This window comes from Paroedura picta, chromosome 7 (assembly GCF_049243985.1).
Source record: "Paroedura picta isolate Pp20150507F chromosome 7, Ppicta_v3.0, whole genome shotgun sequence".
Classification (NCBI taxonomy): Eukaryota; Metazoa; Chordata; class Lepidosauria; order Squamata; family Gekkonidae; genus Paroedura; species Paroedura picta.
In genome coordinates, this window is record NC_135375.1 from 27872484 (window position 1) to 27886777 (window position 14294).

Consider the following 14294-nt stretch of genomic DNA (forward strand, 5'->3'; position numbering starts at 1 on the left):
CAATTCATGGCAAATAGATGGGGAAGAAATGGAGATAGTGACAGATTTTATTTTCCTGGGCTCCAAGATCACTGCAGATGGGGACTGCAGCAAAGAAATTAAAAGACGCTTGCTCCTGGGGAGGAAAGCTATGGCAAATCTAGACAGCATCCTAAAAAGCAGAGACATCACCCTGCCAACAAAAGTGCGTTTAGTCAAGGCTATGGTATTCCCAGTTGCAATGTATGGCTGTGAAAGTTGGACCATAAGGAAGGCCGAGCGTCAAAGAATTGAGGCTTTTGAACTCTGGTGCTGGAGAAGACTCTTGCGAGTCCCTTGGACTGCAAGGCGAACAAACCGGTCAGTCCTAGAAGAGATCAACCCTGACTGCTCTTTAGAAGGCCAGATCCTGAAGATGAAACTCAAATACTTTGGCCACCTCATGAGAAGGAAGGACTCCCTGGAGAAGAGCCTAATGCTGGGAGCGATCGAGGGCAAAAGAAGAAGGGGACGACAGAGAATGAGGTGGCTGGATGGAGTCACTGAAGCAGTAAGTGCAAACTTAAATGGACTCCGGGGAATGGTAGAGGACAGGAAGGCCTGGAGGATCATTGTCCATGGGGTCGCGATGGGTCGGACACGACTTCGCACATAACAACAACAAGAGGATGTGGAGTTAGCGTTTGTCATCGGGATGGGTTAAGATTTTAAGGTGGGGATTGTTTTATTGTTTTACTGTTGACTGGCATTTTACCGCTGTAACCCACTGCGAGCCAGCACTGCTGGGAGCGGCGGGTAAGAAATCAAATCGTCAAAACATAATAAATAAAGAATGTCTTTTTGTAACCAACAATTTGGGTAAATCCAGTAAAATTTTATTCTACCTCCTCTGTTGTTTGTATTTGAGGATTGGGACATCACAGGACACAGTCACAGGGGTGTCTTATACACATGTCTATACCTAAAACAGATGGTGAGCATCCATCATCAACAGTGCAGTCCTACACAGAGTTACACCCTCCCAAATCCATGGAAATCAACAGTCTTAGATATATGTAACTCTGATGAGGATTGCAGTGCTAATTTTGGGACACGTGCATATCCCTAATGAACCTCTTGTTTACATCAAGAGTGAACTTCCTCTTGCGTAATACAAACAGTGTTTCCCTAGTAATATTCATTGCTTAATCCCTAAACCCTTTCATTAACCCCAGTGTGTTGGTGGTAGTATCTTTTCTTTTGTCCTTTTCCTATTTAGTAACAGAAAATGTACAGAATTACTAGGCAGCTGTATCAGTTAGGGGATTTGCACATGGAGGTGAACGGACTTGTTTTAACCGTCTCCTCCTCTGAACAACTGCAAGCCATGACTATTGGCCTCTCAGCCTGCTTTATAAACATACACAAAGCAAACCAACAGGAAACTCAGTATGCCACTGCAGGCTACTAAAATGCTTTGAACTACAGGCAATGTGCACACCCAAATTACATACTGTGATGTTCACAATATTTGAGCTGTTCCACAATGCAGAAGCCAATTATTCTTGGCAAGAACCCCCGGCATGCTTTCCAGCTCGCCATCGCTCACATGTGGAACTGTGCCACATCAAACGAATCAAGTCATAAATTCCATAAATCCCTTGCAGATGAAAGTCAAGTATGTGGGGGGGAAAGGGCTTGTGGTGCCCATAACATTTAGAACAAACAGGCCGTCATTCATCTGCGCGGAGGTGTTATCGCTGCAACAGGAAAGAGTGATGGCTGAACAACCAGGCCAGGCCTGGCTGCTGACTGTGACTAGCAAAGAATTTTTAAGATGGGGTTTGAAACAAGCCAGGATCATTGCAAAGAAGTTCCTGACAGTCAGAGCGGTTTCTCAGTGGAACAGGCTTCCTCGGGAGGTGGTGGGTTCTCCATCTTTGGAAATGTTTAAAAACAGGCTGGATCGCCATCTAACGGAGAGGCTGATTCTGTGAAGGCAAAGGGGTGGCAGGTTACAGTAGATGAGCGATTGGGATGTGAGTGCCCTGCATAGTGCAGGGGGTTGGACTAGATGACCCATGAGGTCCCTTCCAACTCTATGATTCTATGAAATAACATGGCAATAGGACAGACATCTTATACGGAAAAAGAGGCTTCGTGGGTTTCCAGTGCATTTCAAGCATTGTTTCCTCCTGGGATTGTATTGCTTGAGGTTTACCATCAGAAACGCTGGCATCCAAAGGGACAGATGACTCCCTGGTAGAGGAGATGACGTCTCCTCTAAACCATCCTAAGGAGCTAAGGAAGTGTTGTGTAGGCACCCAAGGCAGGCTAAATGTATTGCCTAGGGTTGCCAGCAGGCCTGGAGAAATCGGTGCCTTTAATGTGTTGAGATAGGGAACTGAAGGTTGTCATAGCATTGAGGTAAATAACATCTCCTGGTTAAAAAGAAATCCTATTAAGCTTCGGTTATGGGGATGGGACATATTTTTCCCACAAGGAATTGGCAGTCCTAGTAATGCCCTATATACACAGTTGGTCTTGATGACCTTGGACAATTGTCAAGAGCAGAGGGGTTCAGGAGATACTGCATTCGCCCAATGACGTCCTGCCATGACAAGGTGAAGCAAGTTCTTCTGAAAAGGTTAGGCTGAGTCAAGCCAGGGAGCACATTCCAGGGCCACCATTCCTGCTTCTGCATTGAGGGAGCTTCTGCACATAACTCAACATCTTGGTTGTGACCTAGCAGAGCTCTTTCCCGCTCAGAGCTTCCCTATCACAATGCAATTACTGAGAGGTTAATGATAACGCTAAGCCTTAAAATGGGGGTATTTAGAGTGTCGAAAGCACTTCAGATACTTTGCGTCAGTGATCTTTATAATGCAAACTAATTTCCGTTGATTCACTTCCTGCCTTAGCCCTTCAATTGGTTAAATAAACTTCCTGGTTCAAGGTCCTCCCAGGCTCTAGTCTGAGGCCTTCTTGCCACAACCTGAATTCCACAGCAGCAGCTTGAGAGCCAGTTTGATGTGGTGGTTAAGAGCAGCTGCCTCTAATCTGGAGAACCAGGTTTGGTTCCCCATTGCTCCTCCACATGCAGCTTGATGGGTGACCTTGGGCCAGGCAAAGTTCTCTCAGAGCTCCCTCAATCCCACCAACCACTTTAGGTGTCTGTTGTGGGGAGAGGAAAGGAAGGTGACTGCAAGCCACCTCAATTCATGAGGCCTGCTGGGTGACCGTGGGCCAGACACAATTCTCTCAAAACCCCCTCAGTCCTACTTACCTCACAGGGTGTCTGTTGTGGGGAGAGGAAAGGAAGGTGATCGGAAGCCATGGTGGGACTCCCTTGGGGAGTAAAAAGTGGAGTACAAAAAAAAGGTCCTTTTCCGGACACCATGTACACCCAGCTGCTTAATTTGCTTGGCTCTTTTGATCTAAGGAATGCCCTGGCCCAGGCCCAATCCAGATTCAGACCTAAGAATATGCCTGGAATCTAGAAGAGGGCTTCCCATTTTTATTTAATTTCTCTTTTTTTGATAGAAGAATTTTTATTATTAATAGAAAAGATTAAAAATGATACCTTACATATTGAAAAAAAACAAAAATAAAAATAAAGAAATACAAGAAATGTCCCCAACAGAGATTTGGGAGTATTGGTTCACCATTGTTCACCCTTAAATCTATTTTTTAAATTTATTTACTGATAAATCCAAGGTAATAATGCCATTGTTCTTGAAATTCTTGCATTAATCTTCCATTAGCCTGACTAGCTAGGCAGACAGTTAGGACTATCTCTCTCTCCTCTCTTACTTACAAAGTTGTTCCCCACCCAATAAAGCTGGTGCTCTTCTCCTCTGGATGTTTAAACTCTGCCAAGCATAAGAACTTTCTCTGCAAAATTAAATGTAGAAAGAATGCACACAAATGTTCATTTTTTAAAATCACGCATTAAATCCCACAAGTGATTAGTAGACTCCAAAGCAGCTTAAAGTGTTTATATTTTGCCAGTAAAAATGTGACTCGTGTTGCTGAGAAAAGCAACTAGGAGACTTCTTGGGACCCGTGTTCATTTCCTGTAATTCTGTGGGAGAATTCCACATAATATGTCTAACAGACACAGTAAAGCTTCACAGTTTCCTGATAATGATGTCTTCGGCAAGTTAAAATGAATTCAGCACAATGACTAATCTGCAGCATTTGTAGACAAGAGACATCAGACATGCAAGGCAAAAACCACTGGGATGTCTCCTGGCATAAACGCCACAGAAATTAATGAGAGCTGTCCAGAAGTGCCTTTTTGCCAATCCATCAGATCTTGTTATGGATGGAACCTCTTTTAGACAATGCTCTCAATTTGCATTTCCATCCATTTTGGCTAGATAAGAGCACATCATCCTCGTGTAAACAGCATTACACCGTCCTGCTTGTGTCCAAGAGTCACACATTCAGATCTGATGCAGTGAGGTTAAGAGGCTGTTGGTATACATTTTCAGATGCTGGGGAGCAGTCAGCAGGTGACTTATAGGTAGTGGGTCCTGCTTGCAGCATCTCTCTAGCCTAGACTAGATAGACCACTGTTCTAATCCAACTAGGGATGCCAGCCTCTGGATGGGACCTGGGGATTTCCTGGAATTACACCTCATTTCCAGACTACAGATGCTTTGGACAGTGAATTCTATTGCACTGTATCCTATTGAGGTTCCTGTCCACCCCAGGCTTTATCCCCAAATCTACAAGAGTTCCCCAACCTGGATCTCACAACCCTGTCCCCACCCCACCCCCGTCAGTGGCCAGGGAGGACCTTGCAATCCTAAATCCAGCCTGGTTTTCTTTTGTTCTCCATCTGTCTCATGTGTCCCTTCCTTCCTTCTCTTTCTAAACTAACATGTAGCAGAAGCAACATCAGAAAGCTAAAAGGACAGGAAGGACAATAGCCTGTGTTTGGGCATATTGGGCTGCAATCCTAAAAAAAAGACTTTCCTGGGAATAAACTCCATTGAATAAAATGGGAGAGATTTCTCGGTAGACATGTTTAGAACTGCTCTCTTTGATACTTTCACTAGGTAGACATCCCTTCCCCAAATGCCCTTTTGGTCAAATTAAATAAGGAAATGCAACTGATCTAGAGAATCCACATCAATGCCTTTTATGACAAAAGCAGCCACTACAATAATCCCAGCCTTCACCACAAACCTATTTGCATAACAGCAACCAATGTGCAAAAGATGCTGTAGTAAGCAAGCTTCAAAGCAAAGATGAAAGAACATGGGCATGGAGATGAGCAACAAGTCCCACTCAGTGTGCAGCCCATCATTACAGCTAAATACGTTCCCATCTTTTGGTAGGTGCTGTGCTAATACAGCAGCATTTTCCCTGATCCAATGCTATCCTATTTATAAAATTAAATGAAACCCAGGGCAGGTTTCTGGGTTTAGTCAATCCAAAACCCATTCTAATCCAGCACAGGGGAGAAAGGGTTAACCAAACGGGGTAGATTTTCAAGCTTATATAGAGGAAGAGACTGTGGTGACAAAACACCACCCTAGAAAGTCATGGCAGCAACCTCCAAACCTGGTGGGATCCTGCCCTCATTGGCGGTCTTCGAGCAGCAGCTGTACAGATCCTTATCATGGATGTTTTAGCCTGATCCTACACTGAGCAGGGGGTTGGACCTGATGGCCTCTATGGCCTCTTCCAACTCTGTGATTCTATTCTATTTTCTTAGGTTCTATTATATGCCGGAGGATATGAGCAGCTACCAGAACAGCTGGCTCATGGTAATTGCAGCCCACGGACATCTGGAGAGCCATGGTTTGGCCACCCTGTTCTAGAGGATGATGAGGTTGCAATAACACAGCAATGGCTGGAAGGTTCAAGTTGGTTGGTTGGAATGGGAAAAGCAGGGCATGTGTGTACCCAAATACAAAGAATTATGGTGGCTAGAGAGCAGGATACTAATTAACCAAGTGTTCTAGGTTTTCAGTTGCTGGATCCCAAAGCTTTTACTGTACTTAAAAGATCCTGGTGGGACATCCTACCACGGGCCAGGGAGTTGCATTAACATTGTAAGTTCCACTCATGCAAACACCTGCTGTGCCAACATGGCAGGAGGGTGTAATTGTAGCCAATCGCCATATAGTGCCTGTGTCCTCTTCTTGAAAGAACATGGGGATTTATGGTAAGTGTCATTTTTATGTAGCGACAAGCAGCCCATTTTATATGTCCCTTTTATAAAAGAAGTGTGTTTTCTTGCTGTGTGTAACCAGAAATGCTGTTTAATATAGGTAAAGGTAAAGGTATCCCCTGTGCAAGCACCGAGTCATGTCTGACCCTTGGGGTGACACCCTCTAGCGTTTTCATGGCAGACTCAATACGGGGTGGTTTGCCAGTGCCTTCCCCAGTCATGACCGTTTACCCCCCAGCATCAAGCTGGGTACTCATTTTACCGACCTCGGAAGGATGGAAGGCTGAGTCAACCTTGAGCCGGCTGCTGGGATCGAACTCCCAACCTCATGGGCAAAGCTTTCAGGCGGCTGCCTTACCACTCTGCGCCACAAGAGGCTCTTGTTGTTTAATATAAAGCCAAGTAAATTAAAAAAAATTAATCCAGATGTAGCATAAAACCCATACTATGAACAAGATCCAGGATCTGATCAACAACTGTGTCTCATCATATAATCACCATATCTGTCCTTACTGAATCCCATAACAATTCCAGGCATATCCCATTTACTGTTACTGGAAAGATGCTCTGAATGTACCAATACTTCTGGGGTTTGTGTTTGTTTAAAACACATTATGTGCTAGCTGATGTCTTTTTTCATTGTTTAAAGGCTAAACATTCTGGGTATCAATGAGATTTACAAGGGGAATTCTGCCATGAAATGGTGCAATATTTCAATACGCCTATTAAGTTTCAGTGTATTAAAGACATAACCTGTTTTAGTCCCAGAACAACTCCAAAGTATTGGTTGCATGTCAACTCTAGAACAATGCCTAGATAAACAGAGCAGGGACAGAATACAAATTCACTGTTTTGCTTTCGTCTTTCTCTACATGTTGGAGATGGCAGTTCTGTTTTCGCTATGTATCTTATTGCAAAGTGCTGACCCTCATATGATAGGAGAAACGGTGCAATGCAGCCAAACACAAAGGTGGGGAGTGAATTCTGCAGATCTGGAGAAAACTGGTAGGCAGGAATATCCAACGTCTCGTGAGATTTTGCAAGAGTTTGGGTGCCATTTTGCCTGCTACAGCAATCACCTCATGGATGCCAGTGCGTCAAGCGGCACCACAGGATCACAGAAGACCGGAGGGAATGGGAACTAGGATTGAGACTGAGAGAGGTTGTTGTACGGAGAGTAGGAAACAGAACGGGTGATGGGCAGGGGTCGCGAAGTGTGAAATATTTAAAGAGCATATGTATGGGTAGATAAAAAATCTGGAAGAGAAGGAAGGCTGTGGGAGAAGGAAAGAAAGGGAATGCAGTGGGGGTTGGACTAGATGACCCTGGAGGTCCCTTCCAACTCTATGATTCTATGAGGGGCTAAGTGATGAACATGGGGGGGGGACCAAGACAGGTGGGGATTTAGAGAAGATGTGAATCAGCAAACAGGTGGAGGACTTCTCATAAGTGTTTTGGGAATGGACAGGATGTGGGGAGCACAGGAAGATGCACTGAGAATGATAAAGTATGTGTCTGAAAGAAGATGGCAACATTAATGGCCGTGAAGGCAAAGCAAGGGAGGGAGATAGGAAAGAAAACATTTAGGAGGGTTCTCTGGGGAAGTGGAGGTCTCAAGCATGTGGGAAAGGAGATATCACCTTCATGATTCACACCCCCTCCTGCAGTTTACATACAGGGATTAGTTTAAGGGGTAAGTGATAAGCGAAAGGAAAACAATCCACACAATTTTGTTGCAAGCCCACACTTGTATTAACTGTGACACACACCGAGCTGTCTTAAGAACCATTATGGCGCCTAAAATGCCTAGTGCTAGTTTTTCAGAATCTCTGCAATTCACAGTGAAGCCGACTACTCTGTAAAATGAGACCTGCCTCCTACACGGAACAAGTGCCAACCTGCATGCTCAAAAAGAACATCTATGTAAAGAAAAAAACATTTGGCTTTCCCCTCCTCCTTTGCAATAAAATAACCAACAACTGTCCCATTGTTAAGACACAAAAGGAGTGTGTTTATGAGATGTCACTTGAAAATGAGTTAGGGTTTAGGAAGGATGATATTAAGCACGTACAACATGGCAGAAGAATTCTGTTTCATGGAGATACCAGGCAACAAGGAAAAGGAAGCGAGGATGACAAAAGGAGAAAGTGGGCAGATGTCACTAAACAGGAAGTGACACAGACAGAAAATGGATGAGGTCACATAACAAAATCTGGACCTGAAACAATATGGATGGACTAGTAGACTTTATCTCTGTAAGAGAGCAGAACTCCAATAAAGCTACTGGCTACCTCTTGGGAACATGTTTTTATTTTATCTCATCTATACATCATTCTTTTCTCATGGAGTTCTGAGTGAAGTCCATTGAGTTATCCCATTTGATCCTCATAAGGAAAGATTTGTGTGACAAGTTAGAAAGAGAAAGGAAGAAAATACTGCCTGAAGGCCATCTCGTCCAAGTGGCTTCATAGGGTTGCCAGCTTCCAAGCATGTGGGGAGAGAGGGCAGGAGTTCTTCCAAAATTAAACTGATCTCTTCCAAAATTAAACAGTTTCCCTAGAGAAAAGGGATGCTTGGGTGATGGAGTCTAAGGCATTATACCCCACTAAAACCGATTACACACTGGGAACTTCACTGCCCCAGCTCCCGTGCAGGAGCTCAAATCGGGGGCAGATGAAGTGCATTGGACCAAATGCTCTCCCGTGTGGGTCCAGGAAGAGGTGGGGCAAGTTGCCATGACTAAAACTCCAGCCTGCAGCCCAGCATGAAACCTCCAGTGCATAAACAGTCTAAGGTTCCTCCTTTCCCCAAATCTCACTCTCGCCAGGTTTCACTTCCGAATCTCAAAGAATTTCCCAGCTCAGGGTTGGAAGCCCTGATGTCTAAGCAGTGATACTTCCCTCCTGGTCTCCATCTATTTTTGTTAATTTATGTTCATTTATTATCCTTTGTTTTCTCCTCACAACAACTCTCATAGGTAGGTTTGGCTGATAGTACAGTCCACAGTCTCCCAGCATGTTTCCATGGTAGAGATTTGCACCTGAAGCTCCTGGATCTTTGTCCAGCATTCTAACCACTGTACCATACTGCCCTTGTCCCATCTGTTTTTTGAGAAGCTCAGGCAGCATATATGGTTCTCCACCCTTTTATTCTGATATCAACCCTGTGTAGTAGCTGAGAGAAGTGCATTTCAAAGGAGAATGGGGAGATGAATCTGTCAGTCCTAGGTCTGGCCTACATATGCAGCAGAATGAGTTGGTAATGAGGTAGAAGACTGCTGAGGTGCTAGACTGGACAATTCCACTTCATCAGCAGCTGACCCATTTTATATATAAGTTGGAACTTAATCTGGCCTGGCTAGCCCAGGATAGATCTATGATGCAGGCAATGGCAAACCACCTCTGGACATCTCTTGCTCTGCAAGCCCCTCAAGGTTGCCATGAGTAAATTTGACTTTAAGGCACTTTACACCAGCAAGCAGAAGATTTGCACATACCAAAGAAAAAAAACCCACCTCCCAAACAAAACCCTAGAACCTCCTGCATGTTTCTTTTCTTCCCACCTGGAGTGGCCATTCTGTAATATGTTGTTTGCAACTGAGTAAGTGTAACTTTGTATACATTCTTCCCAATATATTTGGAATGGGGAAAATAGCTCTATCTACCAGTTGATGTTACACAATTAGAGCTATTGGAAGTTCCATACCAGATCCAAGTTGTGAGCATAGGCATGATGAAGAACCCATGGCCTTTTACATATAAGTAATTCTTTGCCCAACTCTATAGCACAGAGAAGAACAACACCCGGGCTGAATCTGCACGGAGCTTTTATTCCAATCCCAGGTCGATACAATCCTTGCTGTCTACACCGAATGTGATTTCCACTTTGATTTTGGGTGAATTAAATTTTTCATCTGCAACAAGCATGACCCTACTTTTCCCCTGCAATATCCTGGAGTGGATATAAGACTCGATATTTGAAAAATCAGCTTGAGTTACTGGGCAGCTGTCTGCTTCCCCCCAAATAACTTGCTGTTGAGCCTCCAACGCTGTAGAAAAGCCCTGGTTGGCTAGGGCGTCAGTTCCTAGTTCCCAGGTTGCAAAGCTTCCCTTAAAGTGGAGGCCCTAACTTCTCTCAGCAGAAGCTCCAGAAGCCCTAACCTCTTGGCAGAAGTCCCAGAAGCCCTAACTTCTCTCAGCAGAGGTTTGCCTCTTGGATTTATTCCCCTTCCTCTGCTGTCACCAATCCTCCCACCCCCACTTCAAGAAAAGAGGCTCCTGCTGCGCTTGGCTCCCCCCCCCCCCCCACTTCTGAGCTTCTCTAATCATGCGCAGAACACTTTTCTGTTTCAATGGGGGGAGGGGGAGATAGAGGAAGACCTAAGTTCACATCAATCTGAATTCAGCAGGATCCACAATGTAAGTGCAGAATCAGTCCATGTTGTGAAAAATATATAATACTCTCTGCATGTGTGTTATGTATGTTTAATGTATTTGTAAGCACTGAGGAAGGCCGTAGAAGCCAAAACACATCTGGTTTGATGTGGCTCACAGGGCATATTCATCCACCAGGAATGTTTGTGAATTGTACAGTCTGACGTTCAGACCCCAAATGTTTTTAATTTTTTATGTGCACACTCGAAAATAAATATCTTATTTTCTATTTGTTGTAGCTTGACCATTTTGACAGAAATGGGGGGAAACCCTCCACGGATTTGTGCTTATAAGGACGTTAATCTGTTGTGTTTATAATCTAGGGAGCTAGAGAGCATAAAAAAGACAAATTTCCCTTCTGCTCTTCCAATTAACACTCCCATGAGAAGTTGTGATTCTAGCACACACATGCTATTGTGGTGTGGAGTAGCACTATCTGCAAGGATGGCCTCGAGCTATCTTTGCCATCTTTGTACCCGGGAAACACCGTCTCTTCTGACATGATTTGCTTTACTGACAACAGGTACCATAAAGGGAAACGAAAAACCCAACCTGAAAAACAGGCGAGAAACAAAAAGGTTAGGGATGAAAACAATTATAAAAATACAAACGTTTTATTGGAGATCATATATTTAAAATATATGAAATATCTGGGCGAGTACATCAGTATTGCCAAGTTGTTAGGACCAGCATTATGTATGCTCCCAAGCTGTTGTGTTTGTTTGTGTCGGTGTGCCTAACGGATACATCGCACTGGTTTTATACATATATTTCAATTCCTGCCCTACCTTTTGATCTAGAAGGCCCTAAAGCAATTCGCACAAAAACGATCCAACAATATTACATCTCAGGGATGCTTCCCTCACCTCCAACACATCAATTATGCCAAAGGACAGAACTGAGGAAGACTCAAACAGCTTGCTGCAATTGGAGGGATCCATGCAGGCTTCCTCCTCTTTCTGCAGGTGTTTCACGGGGGGGGGGGGGGGGGGGAGCTGCCCCAGAAGCGACAGCCAAAACGCCCCCAGTTCCTAGCCTGGGCCCTGTGAAAAATCAGCCTACCAGACTGGGAACAGCCCAGGTTTGTTTGTTTGTTTAAATGGAACATTTTGGTAAACTGGCAGCAGTCTTAAAAATCTCAAATAAAAAAACTCTCTTGGGTGGCAAATCACCCACACCCTGGTGGTTCCCACGGCCTGCCATCCTGCTCAATGCCACTCAGAGCCAGCAGCGGCTGGGATCGTCAGTAGCCATCTGGGCGGCAGACTCCCCTTATCCCCCCCCCTCCAGCAGCCCACCCACACACTGCAAAGCTCTTCCCCGTCTGCTGGAGCCGACTGGCCTCAGCAGAGGCGGCTCCCTCGCTCCCCGGAATCCCACCGAAGCATTTCAAGGGCACGGGAGCCGACCCACCGCCGACAGCTGCTCCTGCAACGCTGGGCAGCGCATGGCCCACTGATGCTCAAAAGCCCCTCCCAGAGCCCAGGCACTGCGATTTGATTTCTCCCCCACAAAAAGAAATCCCCTTGAAAAATACCCCCCCCCCAAACACACACACACACACACACATTCTCTTCTGCTTTTGGAGCTCTTGTCACACGCAGAGAGGGGGGGGGGGGGTTGGGGAAGCCTTCCGACAGCCCAGGCTCCCTGTGGAACTGTCCCCGATCCAAGCCAGAACATTTACACCTGGGGGGGAGGAGGGGGGGCTATTGGAGACGTGTTTTGTGCCTCGGCCCAAGGGCTTGGAGCCCCAGCCCACGTAGGTGGCCGGGCTTGCTTCCCTAGAAAACAGACCAGGAAGGCTCACAAAACCCCGAGGTTTCTTTTCCCCCTCCCCTCCCCCGCGCTGCCTTTACAGGAAAGGCAGAAGCCCCCGGAGAGCCTCCCCTCCCCCTCCCGCCAGCCGCGGCTTTTCCTCTGCCAGCGCGCGGCGAGGGCTGGTGCGGTTTCGCGCGCCGGGTTGCCATCCTCCCTGCTGATGCTCTGCTGACGTCAATGGGCATTCTTATCATGCCGAGTGCGACATCAGAAACCAACCCTCAGAGGCTACTCTTGTTCACGGCGCTTCTGCGCCTCGGAATCTCCGGCCTGGAGCCGCCCGAGCCGGACGGGATTTCTCCACTGCAGCCAACGCCGGCCAAGAGGGCGCGCGGCTCGGAAACGAAGGGGGACGCTTTGGGAAAGGGTTACTGTCCGAGTTCACAGGCGTGTGAGCGTGCTAAAAAGTGTCGAAATGACTGAAATTAGCAACTCTCCTGCTGTCTACGCCTGCATAGATCTTGAAAAGCGATTTACAATACCGATGTTTTAGTTCTTCTCTCGTTCCTTCTAATTCACCATGTACAGATCCTTCCCCCCTCCCTGCAGACACTATCTAAAAAGGTAACCTGCCCGCCAAGTGTGGGGAAGCGGCTGGTACATTTTCTCTTGCCTTTCTCGAAAACAGGGTCTGGCTACTATGCCAGGGTGTCTTTTGAAGTTCTCAAAATCTGCATGTTTTGGGGGATCTGAAGCAACACACATGACCAGGAACAGGCTTGACAAAGTGGCTGCAGGAAAAGATGACCCCCCCCCCCAAATCACGTAACCAAATATTCCAGCAGACCCCATCGAAATGGTGGGATCACAACACGGCCAGTCCACATAATGCACAGCAAGTGTACTATTAAGAAAGACCAATACAGAGAATATGACATTGTTGCCTGAAGGCCTGATTGGATTCCCAGGGTGTCCCTGTTTGAGGTCTGGACATGTGCAAGAACCAGGAGTGGTTTAAGGATTTGAGCCTGGAGCACTAGAGCCAGTTCAAGGATTTGTGGGTCCCTAGCAAGAGTCCAATAGCAGGGAAAGCCGCCAGACTGGGGGCAGAGGAGAACCCTGCAGTGAAAATGGGTGTTGCTCCAAGAGTTCCTAAAGTGGGAGAAGGGGGAGGGAGAGGGGTGGAGAAGGCCCCCAGAAGGCTATGGTGGAGAAGGCCCCCAGAAGCGCAGGGTGCTAAATGACAAACTGGCCCTGGCAAGAACATGCCAAAATGAAGATGTGGCTTCTTTGGGGAAATTATCCTCCCTCTGTTCTGTAAGAGCCTCCCCTTTTCTTCTGTGTCCTCCCCCCACAGGGATAGGTATGCCATTTGCCAAGGCTGGCTTAAGCTGTTTTTACAGCTCAGCCAAGGCTGCCTTCCTTTTCAAGGGTCCCAAATGAATGAAAAGAGGGCATATGATGGCCGGATTTTAAGACACAGTTCCAAGTAGATGATCTCTGATCTCTATTCCCTGGTGTGTGTCAAATTCTCTCTTCCTTGATGTTTTCCTCCATCCCCCCCCCCCCCCAATATTAACAATCAATCACTGGGCAAACTGGAGATTTCCACTGGTTTGGGACTTTACACATATGCATTCTGTTGGTCTTTTAAAGTATGCTGGGTATTTTTTAAAAGAAGGCTTTTGCTTAAAATCTTGGTTCATGGAGAATTTAGTTCGTTTCTCTCTGTATCCAGGCTGCAGATCCCCAGCCCCAGAGAAGGGTGTCTGGTCTCAATCAGGACCAGGGCCAAAAAGGCTTGGTGGAATGAACTCCCAAGTGAGATCAGGGCCCTGTGAGAACTCCAGCAGTTCCACAGGTCCTATAAAATGGAGCTCTTCTGCCAAACCTTCAACTGAGGCCAGCACAAACTACTGCGAGTTCTAACATTGTTGCGCCTTCCCCTATATCCC

The 14294-nt window shown here is 46.1% G+C and overlaps 1 protein-coding gene across 17 annotated transcripts in view; it reads right to left on the reverse strand.

Moving 5' to 3' along the window:
- Positions 1-14294, reverse strand: part of PDE4D (phosphodiesterase 4D) — a 709981-nt gene that overhangs the window by 92874 nt on the left and 602813 nt on the right. The window contains exon 7 of one of the 17 annotated variants that reach the window (XM_077347194.1): positions 10792-11130. The exons of the other annotated variants lie outside the window; for them this stretch is intronic. Within the exon in view, the coding sequence (XP_077203309.1) occupies positions 10976-11130 (155 nt within the window). The 3' untranslated portion in view covers positions 10792-10975. Of the gene's footprint in view, positions 1-10791; positions 11131-14294 lie in introns of those variants that run through there. 17 annotated transcript variants of the gene reach the window in all.